Source organism: Crassostrea angulata, chromosome 3, assembly GCF_025612915.1.
Source record: "Crassostrea angulata isolate pt1a10 chromosome 3, ASM2561291v2, whole genome shotgun sequence".
Lineage (NCBI taxonomy): Eukaryota > Metazoa > Mollusca > Bivalvia > Ostreida > Ostreidae > Magallana > Magallana angulata.
The window spans coordinates 19,923,305-19,937,804 of record NC_069113.1 but is presented as its reverse complement, the minus strand read 5'-3'; the positions used below and the strand labels follow the sequence as shown (position 1 = coordinate 19,937,804).

The 14,500-nt window shown below is 32.4% G+C and overlaps 3 protein-coding genes and 1 pseudogene across 3 annotated transcripts; 1 reads left to right on the top strand and 3 right to left on the bottom strand.

Annotated features, from left to right (window-relative positions):
* Positions 1 to 162: 162 nt before the first annotated feature.
* Positions 163 to 546, bottom strand: LOC128175803 (uncharacterized). Its single transcript, XM_052841644.1, has one exon. The coding sequence runs from the start codon at positions 544 to 546 to the stop codon at positions 163 to 165; it is 384 nt and encodes a 127-aa protein (XP_052697604.1).
* A 2,715-nt stretch (positions 547 to 3,261) lies between these two features.
* Positions 3,262 to 5,550, bottom strand: LOC128175998 (tripartite motif-containing protein 2-like; annotated as a pseudogene).
* A 1,199-nt stretch (positions 5,551 to 6,749) lies between these two features.
* On the bottom strand, positions 6,750 to 7,841 carry LOC128175802 (uncharacterized). The gene is made up of 3 exons (XM_052841643.1): positions 7,775 to 7,841; positions 7,460 to 7,523; positions 6,750 to 7,138 (listed from the first exon to the last, which is right to left on the bottom strand). The coding sequence occupies exons 1-3, from the start codon at positions 7,775 to 7,777 to the stop codon at positions 6,750 to 6,752; spliced, it is 456 nt and encodes a 151-aa protein (XP_052697603.1). The 5' UTR covers positions 7,778 to 7,841.
* A 2,022-nt stretch (positions 7,842 to 9,863) lies between these two features.
* Positions 9,864 to 13,367, top strand: LOC128178719 (glycine, glutamate and proline-rich protein-like). The gene is made up of 7 exons (XM_052846014.1): positions 9,864 to 9,896; positions 10,865 to 10,937; positions 11,186 to 11,242; positions 11,366 to 11,455; positions 11,548 to 11,660; positions 11,955 to 12,126; positions 13,073 to 13,367. The coding sequence occupies exons 2-7, from the start codon at positions 10,871 to 10,873 to the stop codon at positions 13,207 to 13,209; spliced, it is 636 nt and encodes a 211-aa protein (XP_052701974.1). The 5' UTR covers positions 9,864 to 9,896; positions 10,865 to 10,870; the 3' UTR covers positions 13,210 to 13,367.
* The last annotated feature ends 1,133 nt before the right edge of the window (positions 13,368 to 14,500 follow it).

Below are 14,500 nucleotides of genomic sequence, written 5' to 3'. Positions count from 1 at the left end.
CTAGAACTCTTAAATAGCGCGAGTCTTTAATGCTTTTTTGGGACCATTATCAAATGCTATGTAATTACAACAAACATACAGAAATAGATCAATCAACAATTCCTTATAATGAAATATATATGTATTCTGAATTTTATTGAGAATCATTTTCTTACATTTTTATTACAATTTAATTCCAGAGAACGTTGGCCAGTACGTCCCGCTGACCAAACTCATCCTTTCGGTGGCCTTGACCCAGATTTTTTCCCCAGCATTCAACTGAGCGAGAGTCGACTGGGCGCAAGTGTTTCTTTTATTACTTTTGGAGAAGTTGTGACATGAAAGTTTTCCTATAATTTCATTGTTGTTATAGGCTTTCTCCTTCACGAGAGCCGTGTCGACAGGATAACCGGGAAGTGACGTCACGCTCCACGTAAAGAAGTAGAGACCGGCTGATGGCGCTGTGAACTTATGGTTGGTATTGTCATAGGCGTTAGATGCGTCGACCACCTCAACATCATATGGTATCGCGCTGCCAGATTGCAAATTCAAAGCATCCGAATTCATTCTTGCAGTGAAAGCAACTTGAACTGAAATTTCAAACAAACGACAGTAATTTGTAAAACTAAAAACCATGATTAAACGCGACGATGCTTGTATTTAACCTGTTATTCTATCTATATAAACTCAACATATAGCTGGTACAGTACTGGTGAAACGTTTTAAAATGAAAATATGGCAATTGTGTGTTTTCGCAAATCGTGGTTCTGTTAAGCTATTTATTTATCTACCTTATAAACTATTATACTTTTTCACTTTGTAGACAAAGATGTTCAAGAAGGCCCTAACAGACAGACAAAGATTTAATACGTGTTTCATGACAATTTACCTGCACACACAATTCTTTTAAATACTAAGAAGTAATAAAGAAAATTAAATGTTTACTTGAATTACTTCTAATCAAATATTATGCTTACCATAGCCTTCGCTGCCTTTAAAGATGGCAAAAGTCACAAGAACTAGAATAGGTAGAGTTTTCATCTAAAAGATTAAATAAAAAGTGACAAATTAATTTTATAATTGCAAGTCGATGCAACACTTTAAGTATATTAAATTAACAATCAGCCGTATTTAATCTTTAAGTTTTTTAGAAAAATTAAATCCATCATCGTAAAACATGTAGTTGTATTTTTAGCAATATTTTTATTTTATAAATTCGAAAAAAAAAACTCAAATCAGAAATTACCTTTAACCAATATATCACTTGAATACTCTGAACCCGGCATTCATTAAAAAATTACCAATCACCCAACATTTAAGAATAAAATACTAAGTAAAAACTTTTAAATCACACAGAAGCGTTTCATCCAAACCAAAAAAAATGACTAACAAAGCAAGAAACTTTATTAACGCTAATGAAAAGGAATCTTACCTTGTCTTTTGTATGCTGGCATTGATTCGACAGTACTAAATCTGTTCGTATTTATATGTTTTTCAAGCTGACAAAAATTAATTAATGTATGCAAATTAAAAACAAAGTCGCGCATTGTCTGCACAAATTGTAAACAATAGTGCAATTAATCAGCCTGTTTTGCAGGCTATGTATGCACTGTAGTACTTTCGGAAAATACTTAAAAGTCCTGTATAATTTAGATAATCTTGCCCAATTTAATATCAACTACTGTTGAAAACAAGCAGGTTTTGATTAGCTGATTAGCCACATAAATTTCAAGAAGTGGCAATCTGCCCTTTTTCATACCATTTACAAGAAATGCATCTAATAATTAAAAGTAATTAGTGTCTATATTTGAAAAACACGTATTATATTATAATCATATAAATATTATGTGCGAATCTATAATTTTTTCCACAGAAGGAAAGGGAGGGAAGGAATTTGCTTGCAAGATGGTGTTCAAGGCATATTTCTATTATCTAATCTTCCTTGCGATTTTAATAAGGCTGAACTATGATGGAGGTGGAATGGGAAGTACTGGGATCCACTCCTCCTCTCCCTTTATATCTGCGCGGGACTATATTAAAGGGACATAGACATGATTTGATAATGTCGATCTCAAACAGGGATAGGGTCGATTACTTCAAACGTAATCAATTAAATTACATTTACTTGGGATTTTAAAAGTTATCGATTATAAGCTGATTACATTCAATTTAAGAAGTAATCAATTACATTAGATTACTTTTCCTACTTGTAATCATGATTACTTAATATTGTGATAACTTTAGATTACATATCAGTATTTGGGGTTCCCACGTTTTTTTCTTAGTTTCAATGTTTAATATTTAGAAAAGAAACAATGATTTTTTTTAGGAGTAATAATTTTGATATAAAGCTGTCATTTTTTTTCAAGCTTTTTTCATTACACTTTGTTATAATTACAATTTTTATGAAATCTTTGCATGTGTGTGTCCATTGACATTTTAGAGTTTTTATAATTTCTAACCATCTTTTTGAGTTGCGTAAATATCTCTGTGTTTCTTGTAGATAAGAAAAAAATACATTAATTTATCTATCAAATAAGACACAATTTTAATTACATAGGTTAAACAGAAAACCGTTTACATACATGTATAATTGACTTTGTTGACATGTGTTAACTTAGACTACAAATTGGTATATGTTTCTACTACAATTAACACAATGGTTGAATAAGCATTCTTTGATATATCACTGTTGTTTTTACAATACCTAGCTGACTTAAAACACACCTGTATCATCCTATGCCACAACACATTTTGCAAACCCATTCCTTTCTGAAACCATATCTAAGGTTGAACCTATTCCCCACAGTATCTCTTATGAATTATGATTTAAAATATCTTTAATTTACTACTTTCTTAAAAGTATTCAAAAATTAATCTTGATTACAGACTCTATTTCAAGGCAATCGATTAAATTACGATTTCTTGTAATCAGACACATGAACGATCTGACCACGAATACTCATGATTACTAAGCAACATGTAATCGATTACAGCTGATTAAGATTATTGATTACGATCTCTGATGCAGATTTTTTTTCTGATAAGTAACATTCCATTCTATAATTTAAAATACTAAAATGCTTTTCAAGGAATTAGCGATTTAGCAATTTCTTATAAAGCACTTGAATTTATGAGAATGCATCTTATGAAAGAGAACTACATTATGTATATATTTATTTAACAGTGAATACTGATTTATAAAGTCAGTATTCACTATGATCTGTGCGAAGATGACAGACATTTTTAATAATCACTGCTCATTTTGTGTATTGTCATGCACACGTCAGTACATTTTCATTAAAGGCATTTATAAAACAGGATGACACAATTCTAAAATACAATACAATTCTTAGTACAATTCTAAAAAGAAAATGCAATAACAGGTTTCTCACATATAAATTGCAATTTAATATACATAACCAGTAATATATTGACATATCTAAAGATCAATCAGATTTGTGTTTTTCTTTTATTTGTAAACTTTGTGTAGACAGGAAAAGTTATCGATACAGTTTGTTTACACGGTGTATTGGATTTTCCTCACTTTACCTGTGCTGTATTCAGCCACAAAAAGGTTGTCTCTGATGTCCACAGACAAACTGTATGGACGCTGTATATAACTGTTGTCAATGTAGCGGAGGAACTGTCCGTCCTGATTCAGGATGTGGATACGATGGTTGTTTATGTCTGCTGTCAGTATCCGACTCTGGCTGTCTGTGGCGATGCCGATTGGAATAAATGATTCCTTGGTATAAGAGGTAGGTCCGGTGTATGTAAACCGGAGTTTCCCGGTCTGATTGACCACCACTACTGCATGAGCTTGATTGTCAGCAACACAAATATCTAGATTCTTGTTCTCACTGATGTATTTTGGGCCAAGTTTAGAAGAATAGAGAGGTTGTCCTTTGTCGTCGTATTGGATTGATTGTTTTTCTGTGGAGCCAGAGTAACGCACAACTTTGGTTTGTTTATTATCATCACTGATCATGACGACTAGGAGGTCACCAGAGGAGGTACCGCAGAGAAATCCAGGTCCCCACCCCCGTAGTCTGATCACTGGCTGTATCTGTGTATTCTTCACTATGTTAACAGTACCATCACTAGGATCAGTATAAACTAGTTCACCACTCTGCGCGACCGCTATGTCTACTGGCTGCTTCCCTGAATCGGTTCGAATTGACTTCACCAGCTTACCGTGGAGGTTGTAGAGTCTCATTATGTTATCCTGACCACTCGTCCATAGTTCATCATCAATCAGACAGGACACGTTGCGTAATCTATTAGATTCCCAATACTTTGTATTTATATCTGTGATGATTTGTGGTACATCAAGTAGGGGTTTATTCGGGGTAGAGGACCCAGCACCGGGATCCATTGTGTAGCCACGTTCTTCTGTTTTGATAGATAATTCTGACAAAAAACCAAACTGTTTATAAATCTGTTCTTTGTCAATCTTTTGAGGGATGATTCTGGTAAAGAAATTGTAAGTTTAGGAGGCAATCTTCTGAATTCGGCATTCTTTGATTTATAGACAGAGACAACACTGACGTCATTAAAGTTCAATAATTTTTTCAGGTCTGCAATGATCTTTGTGATTTTAGTAACACTGCATTTGATTTCATCGTCTTGCTTTTTTAACACAACCAAGTGTTTAGATTCCATTTCATCCACATCAATTTTCAGTTTTTTAATGACATTGTCTATTTCTCTGTGTATATCTTCTCCATGTTTGTCTAGAGCTGTGGTCAATTTTTGGGAATTTTGTTTAAGATTAGACTTTTGAACTGTGATTTCAGATGCAATATTTTGGTATTCTGGATAAATGGCAGTCTCCAATTCTTGTAAATCTTTTTGTATGATTTCTTTTTTAGTTTCAAGACTTTTTGAAATTCCAATTTGTTTATGTCCTATATGTTCACCGGAGGAAACACACTCAAAACAAATAGGAGTGTCACATTGTTCACAATAAAGTTCACACAGTTGTTTAGAATGTTTTGAACACTCAGAAGCAAGCCCTCGTAATTTAAATGGCACAACTTTGTGTTCTGTAGATTCATCAGAGAGATGTTCCCCCACACAGGCTTTACAGAGATGTTTGTGACAAATGTCGCAGTACATATGAGGCCCCGGGGTATCACATTGATGACATCGTAACACATCCTGGGCCCAACAACGGTTCATGGTCAGAAACTTTGAATGACTTGGTGGGTTTTTAAAAGAATTCTGAAAAAAATATAACCTATTTATCGTTAGGTAACATCTTATTTGAATGTTTGGTGATACAGGATGCAGAGGGAATGATTTTTTTCTTCATTAATAAAACTTAACTCAGGCAAAATGTTATAAATTCACATAAACTAGTAAATGTACTTGATGTTGGCCTTTATAAGATTTATAACATCTTAAAAATTTGCTCATTTTTATTTCATTTAGTGTTTACAAATAAAGCACTCGCTGTCTTGGAGTAAGGCTACAAATACATGTTACAAAACACTCTTAAACAACTGTTACGTATTCGAAAACAAACTACAAACCTTCACTATCCAACATGGCGATTCAGGTATTTTTACTTCCTGGTCTGGTTACTATGGTGCATGGTGTGACGCGGTCTCAAGGTTGTGATCATCAAGTGAAAAAAAATCAGTGGTGGATATAAGGGGACCCCTTCCCCCTCTCGGTGCAAAATTTTGTTAAATGGTTCATGATATAAACAGCAGCCCAACTTTACCAAAGAAAAATAGATAATTATTATTCAATTCGGTTTATCTTTTACTTTTATTTTGACAATATCTGTTTACATTTTACAACGCTTGGTGAACTTAGATGATACACCTATCAATCAGAATTGACACCCCCCCCCCCCCCCCCCCCCCCCGAAAAAGAAGAAGAAGAAAAACCACACAAACACACCCACCCACCTAATATATATAGCAGTTATTCACAAAAAGAACATGACTATATATTTCCAAATGCCTGTAAAAATTTATCAATGATTTAATCGCAATGATTTTAAATAAGTCTAGAGTCTAATATATCAAAGGCTTTGCAATTTATATAATATGTAACAAACTAGCGTATTCTAATGTTCTTTTTTTTTTGACAAACATGAAATTGCCTTTATTTCACCTGATATACTAGTACTTGAACTCTGTAACGTGATAAAAGCATGTCCCAGAGAACGAAAACTATTGACCCCGTTTGTAAAGTTAATTTCCTTGAAAAATACTAAAGTCTACGTGACATCACATTTACTAGCGGTAAAAGAATACTCAAAGTTAAAAACAAATTCAAAGTTCGTTATGAAGGTACATTAACATTTTTAATAACGCATTCTCAATTTATAACTATAAATCACAAATTATGTTGATAGCAATGATTAACGAACACTGGTGAATATGATTTAACGTCTTTGAGAACGGAATGGGTGGGGGGGGGGGGGGGGGTAAACAAAGATACAGCTCAAGACATCATGCGTTACATCATGATAAATTATTTGTGCTATTCTTAAAGAACACTAAAACCTTAACCGCTTATCTACACACAGACATTTATTGTTTGTTACTTCGCATTAATTAGATATGTTTTCCATTGAGTCACGTGACATAGCAACTGCCCGTGTTAGATTCGCAAGCTTTAAAAAAAAACACATTACGATATCATTTTTGTCTTTAAATTGTCATATTTGTTTCGGACCTTTATATACTAAAATAAAGATACAAATAATAAAGCCGATTGAAAAATTTAATGTGAAATTATAGTGATTTTTTTTACAGTTTGAATCCAGAAAACGTTGGCCAATAATTCCTGCTTAGCAACCCAATCGGGGCTGTAGCTTTGACCCAAACCACATCGCCAGAATTCAGTTGTACAACAGTTGACTGGCTACACGTGTTTCTCTTATCAGCTTTTGAGAAGCTGTGACAAGATAACTTGCCAATAATGGTAACGTTCTTCATGAGAACCGTGTCGACAGGATTATCAGGAAGTGACGTCACGCTCCAAGTAAAGAAGTAGACACCCGGAGATGGCGCCGTAAACCTATGATTGGAGTAGGCGCCTGCTGTGTCGGTCATTTCTATTGTGTAGGGAACTGACTTTTGAGATGGAGAAGTTGTACCCATTGCAAACATTCTTGCAGAGAAAGCAACGGGTTGAACTGAAAAAAGAAAATTATATTATACATACTGAATACAAACACTGCTTTGCGAAATATTTCGAATTTTTCGACAAATGCACTAAATCGACAACTTGTTTTTTTAGACAGGTACTACGAAATAATTTCAATGTATGAAATATACTTTGATGAGAATTACTATTTAAAGTAGTTTTGGTTTTATTTACCATCTAACAATTTAAAGGGGAACAAACTCGTCCTTTCTAATATTTTGATATAGGAATGTATGTAAATACCACCGTGTGAGTTGAATATTGGTTAGAAGCTCACTATTACAAATGATTTTAGGATATAATTACTTACCATTTCCTTCGCAAATTGTACAGATAGCCAAAACCACAACAACTAAATTCGGTAAAGTTTTCATCTAATGAATGAGAAAGAATTAAATAAGATATTTCAATTTGATAATGATAAGTAAGCAATGATTTGTACACTAGTAATTAGCAATATATTTATTCTCATATTAAAAAATAATAAAACTAATTTTTGGTCACTAAATTTTAAAAAGCAAATTTTCAATAAATTGAAATACTTTATATTTTTTCAAATATGGAATTAAAAAAAAAATAAATAAAATAACGGCAAAACAAACTCTAGAAAAAATAGACACCATACCATGATTTCTATGTTCTGGATTGACTTGACAGTAGTGAATCTGGCTGTATTTATATGTTTGAAGCAGAAGTGCCGATAGCATCAATTTATAATATATGCTTTTTGCATTGGAAACGAAGACACGAATTGTCTGCAACATGTGTCGTCAATCGTTCAATTTTCAAAACTCATATCTCTAGGCTATAAGTGACGAGTCGCACGTTGCAAAAAGTTGAATAACAATAGTTGTGTTCTCCTTCGTTTCACTCATCCGAACATAAAGTATTTCTATTTTAAGTATTTTATAAATAACAACACAGGTATTAGAGAGAGTGAGCTATCAACCAGTTTATTCGCCGTAATATACAATCAGCACGCGACTTTAATAGCGATGAACTGGAATTAGGCCCAATAATTGTATATTTCCAAATCTATCTACAAAATACAAAATAAATTTCAAATTTTAATACATATCAAGTTTACTTCATCGTATGCACATGTACCTATAATAAAAAAAACTGTGTTCGAAAGGGTTGATTGCTCTTCGATGACCTGTCTATACCTGATCGGTTCTATTTATACTAGAGCCAAACAACTACTTGCACAACTGCGCTTAAAGAAGTAGTCCGTAAAAAATACAACTTAAAGAAATTTATATAAATGAAATTTTTGAGTAATGACGATAAAGATTATGTTATGCTCCTTAAAACAAATGAGGAAGGTTCAATAATAACAATAATTTAGCAAAATTGTCTTTGATGTGTCAATTTATATTTATAAGTTAATCTCCATTCACTAAGAGCACAATAACAATTTACTAAAAAACATTAAAGCTCTGATATAAAATATTTGAGGGTTTAGAAAAAACCGAAAAAGAGAGGGAAAGACAGGATTGCATTCATCGCGTCGTCATGAACTTTTTATAAATCTCATCTATTGTTTCTTAATGTGTATACATTTACATGTACATATATTTTATATCAGTACCCAATCTTTAGTTGCAATGAGTTTTAAGATCAGTTTTTCCACCAACAATCTTTTTTTTGAGAAAATAAATAAGAATTCCAAGAAAAGAAAAACCGACAAGACTCTAAACAACATGATCCAAATTCTACTTCTAACCAGACTGAGTGATGTAACGGACTGTCATCGTAAGACCAAAACATTTTTTCACATCATACGCTTTAAATTGTATTTATCAGCATATCAAATGTCAAGTTTTGTTCTATAAGCTGTAATAAGTCTTAGACGTTCATGTTAAATACTGAAATCTGATTGGTTTAGACACAGTTTATAATCCGCTCTATTACCCTCAGCATTAGCAACACGCTTGGTAACGAGTATCACAACGAATTGTTACATGGGCGTAAATCAAGCGAGTACAGTTAGCCTTAGAATTCACGTCATTTCTATATTAAAGCAGTAAAGTTTACTTTAAAATCAAGATATTCAGTATAATAAAATAGATAATGCCTGTTTAGGAGTGTAACAGTTACATTGACATCTCTTGAAAACTTTTGTCAACCTCCGCCTCGCGTCGGTTGACAATGGTTTTCTCGGGGTGTCAATTTCGACTGTTACACTCCCAAACAAGCACTATTTATATAATGTTTTTATCAATATTTGATGTTGACTTTGTTGCGAAAATTAAATTTTTCAAACTTAATGCTTTGCATCCTTCATGGTCGCAATCCGCAATCCGCATTCCCTTATAGAACACCACAAAGGCATGTTATTGTAAAAAAAATAATAATTATACGACATTTAATTGGTACTGGGAAAACAATGCTCTTTCTGTCCAACTGTTTGAGGTTTTGTCCTGTCAAAAAAGAAAATTCAAACATGCAAATTAATCAGCTTCTTTAAAGATTTATATAAAGAAATTTTAATTTATAAAATAATTAGGAAAGTTTTAGCAATAATCCTACCTTACATCTTGATTCTTCTTACTTTCTTAACCTAAATTTTCTAACGTTCTTGATCAACGGACAAAAAATGAGGCAATGCACACGAGATCCTTATCGCGCAATATCTGCATGTCGAAAGAACAAGGGCTTCTGACCCCGTCTGCACAATTTATATATTTACCCTATTCTACTCTGGATCACGTTTCATTGCGATAAAGGACTGGTCAACACTTCAGGTAGTTTTCTTCTTATTCATTTTCTTTAAATATCGCATATATTTTCTAAAATTTGCAAGCACCACAAAGAATGTATATGAAAAAAAAATGGTATATTTTCATATTAAAGTCAGTACCCTTGTACATGTATTGTCAAGTGTAATTGTCAATCATTTCATTTAAAAATATAATTTTCTTTTCTGTTAACTAACCCCAGTTGAAATCAGATACATGTCTTTGTGTAAGGAGAAAGATACACAATATAAAAACTTCCATATAAAGTTTATCTATAAAAATAAATGACATAAACGTATTTACTTGCTTACCAACCATAAAGCCTCTAACTTTTAGGACAGCTACGGGAGGTATTCATTCCTATCTGTCGTCTGTCATCGGCTAGCTTCTGGAATGTGTCCCAACTTCAAATTTGTTCTTTTATTTTGATTTCCATAATTTGTCGCAGATTATGGAAATAAAAATAAAAGTGACGACTTTGAGCCTCCCCTTTCCCATTCCTTCTTGTGTCCAGAAGAGCACAGTCTCGATGACCGATGATGTTACTCGAGGTCCTTTTAAGTAAATGGCCAAATCAATTCCAGCATATCCTAATCTGATCTTTGTCTTGGTCGTATTGAGGGCATATCCATTTATACCTAACAGAAAACGACTAGCTCCTCGTGTCAATTTTGTCGTGAGACAGACAGACAAACAAACCTGAGAAACAACCCAAATTGATTATTAAATAAATTAATTATTAACTCAAATTGTTGTTTTATCCTTGCATGCTTGAAGTCCATTAACTTTCCAAACCAAATTCCATACATCATACAGTGTAGTTTTCCTTTAATTTTTTTTTCGAAGCAAAAAAGCAGTAGTAGTCTGTCTTACATAAACAATTGTGTTTTTATGCCGATTAATTTGCATAAACCACTATAATATAGCTTCATGTCTTATTTTGTTTTTAGTTTTTTTTTTCTTATTCTGACCAGCTCTGCATGAAAATGGTGACGTGGTTGTGTGTTTTCACGATTATCACGATTATATCGTTAACAGAGGGATATAGTGAGTACAACCAAACGCTTTAAACATGAATAAATATGGACACATATTCATTTACCTACACTAATGATTACAAATACAATACCAATTGTATATTTTTTAGAATGATTATGATTAGTATATCTTAAGGGAAAATATCTGTTGAGGGATATTGATGTTTTCCCTCTGGTTGTCACACATTGCTCTACATGATTATGTAAATAATGCACGGAGCGCGCGTGCTGTAATCAATCTTTTGATGTTTTTTCCAGATTATTCCTGTTTTGGAGATTTTACCCTATTACATCCGACTGGAAAATCCAATGGAGGTAAACTGAGCCTATTTAACAAAAATCAAATTACCAGTAAATTCTTTCTAATTCAGTGATTTTTTCTAATTCAGTGATTTTTCTAATAATGATATGCCAAACTTTCATCATTTATTTCTTCAGGGGTTCAATCATCACAACTTGATGTTTCAAAAACGTACAATTTGGCTCACTCTTACAAGGCCTGTTTTGAGCAAATTGGACAGTTTACTTGTAAGTTGCTTAAGTCAATGCTTCATCCAATTATTACAATGACCTTATATCAAGTAGATGTTTTTGATACGTACTACATCATCGTTTCCAAGGCATTCATCCAGCCATCATTGCCGCAGTTGCAAGCCGAGAAACAAATGTTGGTGCTGACATTACTGTTTCACGTGGTTGGAATGCTGGCCATTTTGAGTACGGAATGCTGCCAGTAAGTCATTTTTTGTAGTTTGGTTGCTGTATTGTCTAAAAATTCGCAAAACAATAGATTCTGTAGACTCCTTTAGATCAATGTAATATCAATGTAATATCGAAAATGTTAATAATTAAATTGTCAATATTTAGCAAAAGACTTAACATCGATGTTTAAGGGTACCCCCTTTCCGGCTTAACATAATTTAAGACCATTTCTTGTTGTGCGGTAACAAAATCTATTCTTTGTCATACAACATGAAATATTCCTCTACCATAGCTACCCATACATTGTACTATACACGAATTTTAGTGCGATACTCGTTCATGCCTGGTATGCCATAAAAACGTAGGCTTGACATGCACATCTTACCCTTGGAATACCTGTGACCATGCTCTTATGATGGCCCAATATGTTTTACTGCCCTTTGTTAAAAGCATCCAGACGAAGTTTCCGTCTTGGTTGTCAGAGCAACACATTCAAGGTTAGAAGATAAGTACCCTTTTTAGTTATTTAAATGTTATTTAGATTCAGATGTTTGGTAAATTCAAAAAAATTTAAATGCATTTTTATATTTTGTTGAAACTCAATCATCTATAAGGTAGTGTTTTTTTGGTGTTTTTTTTTTTGGGGGGGGGGTTGTTATTAAAAAATATCGACTTAATATTTTACTGCATTGTTAATGATCATGTTTATAATAACAAGCATTCTGAGAGTATTGCATAAGCAATACACGTCCCCTACCGGTTTGTGGAAATTGTGAAAACAATGCACTGTTATGCAGAATATCAAACCCGAACATTAAAAAATTGAAATACAGAAAATTAATTTTCTTGAAAATATGTCAACCAGACGCTACAAAAGTGTAAACCTGATCTGTAGTTAGACATTGTGAAGCTGTTCAGCAAATTTCATATTGTTCCTCAAAAGCATAAAGAAAAAAAGTGTGGAAAACTGAAGTGGGACGGACGGACGGACGGACTGACGGACGCAGAGGAAAGCTATAGTCCCCTCTGGTGAAAACCGGTAGGGGACAAAAAAAGCCACGTCAGTTAAGACCCAATTAACCATAAATCTAAAGATGATATTGATCAATTGTTTTTTAATTTTAGACCATCAATCTAAAGATTACATTGATCTTTTTTTTAATTTGTAACTAAGTTTAAGATTTTAAATTTTCTTCTTTACTAACCTTTTGATTTTCATTTGAATTCATTCCTTGCGTCTTTTATTGACTTCAACAGCCATAGACTTTCATATCAAAAAAAGTATGTATCAGATGAATGATAAATTTTCTTTCGACAGATTTTTTGTGGACCAAAAGAGTAAATAATTTGAATTTAAAAGAAGATCTTTATTTTATTCATTTAACTTAGCTTTTTGATGTTATGGCTTTATTATGTTCAGTACTTTCTGTGTTCTATTTTTAGGCGGTTTAGCGGCATACAACGCTGGTATTGACCACGTGGACTCTTGGAGCAATGTCGACCAGCATACGACCCATCACGATTACAGCAATGACGTCATAGCTCGTGCACAATATCTCGTCAGTCACTACAGTTGGTGACATTTGTATCGTATGCACTCCACATTAAAAAACACTGATATTTTTTAAAGAAAAACTATGCTTAGTTATTCAAAGCATTTATTCAACGAAAAAAGATGTCACAATTAGGTTTTAATTAAAACAAACTGCAAATTACAAAGACTGACTTATTTTACTTTTGTTTACTACCAACCGTCGTATTAAGAACTGTTAATTGTGACGATATAAACTATGATGATTAAATTATGAAATAAGAAAAAAAAAACCTCTTCGAAGACATATTTTACGATTGTTTACTACCAAGCGTTTAACGTTAAAAATTGTTAATTGTGATGAGATGAACTATGATAATTAAATTAGAAAATTAGAGAAAAAAACCTTTTTGAAGACATATTTTACGGTTGTTTACTACCAACCGTTTCACATTAAAAATTGTTAATTGTAATGAGATAAACTTTATGATGATTAAATTATAAAATAAGAAAAAAATTTGAAGAGATGCCTTCCAAACGTGAAGTATGAGATGAGTTGTCTCGCTTTCAATGGCGATGTATCCAAGTGTTTCTTGATTCTCATGCAAGGTCATTCTTCATTTTCAACTCAAATAAAAAGATAATCGTATTGCCATATGTATGTTGTTTTTATGATAACGCTTTACAAATTACAAATATTCAATAACGATTCTTTTTTATATTAATTCAATCATACGGAAAGATAATTATATTAAATTATTATATTGCAATTAAAAATGAAAAAGTGAATATCATTGGATAATGGATCTACGGATATACAAGTGTAAGCAGCATAAATTACGAATCAGAATTTTAAAAAGAATAGCAAAAATGAAACGTGAAAACGTATATATATATATATATATATATATATATATATATATATATATATATATATATATATATATATATATATATATATATATATATATAATATGCTCCATAATTTGTATTGTTTCAATAGAATGTGTACGTTATGGCACAATGGCACAATTCTATAACAATTATGCAACATTTGGTTTTCACATGTTTGTAACCTAAAAGAGTATAGATTAGAATCTGACATTCAACAGTAAACACGACATGTTAAGTCACAAAAATTGCAAAAGATGAGATGTGTTATAGATTTAAATGTCTTTAAATAATCACTTCTAACTGATTTATAATTTTGTCGTCATTCTAGTATGCTGTCTATTAACTTCTTAAATTTCTCGATAATATAACAGACTTAAAACAAAACTAATCTAAATATTCGCATTTTAATATACATGTACTATGTTAAATGAATTATTGATGTAAAA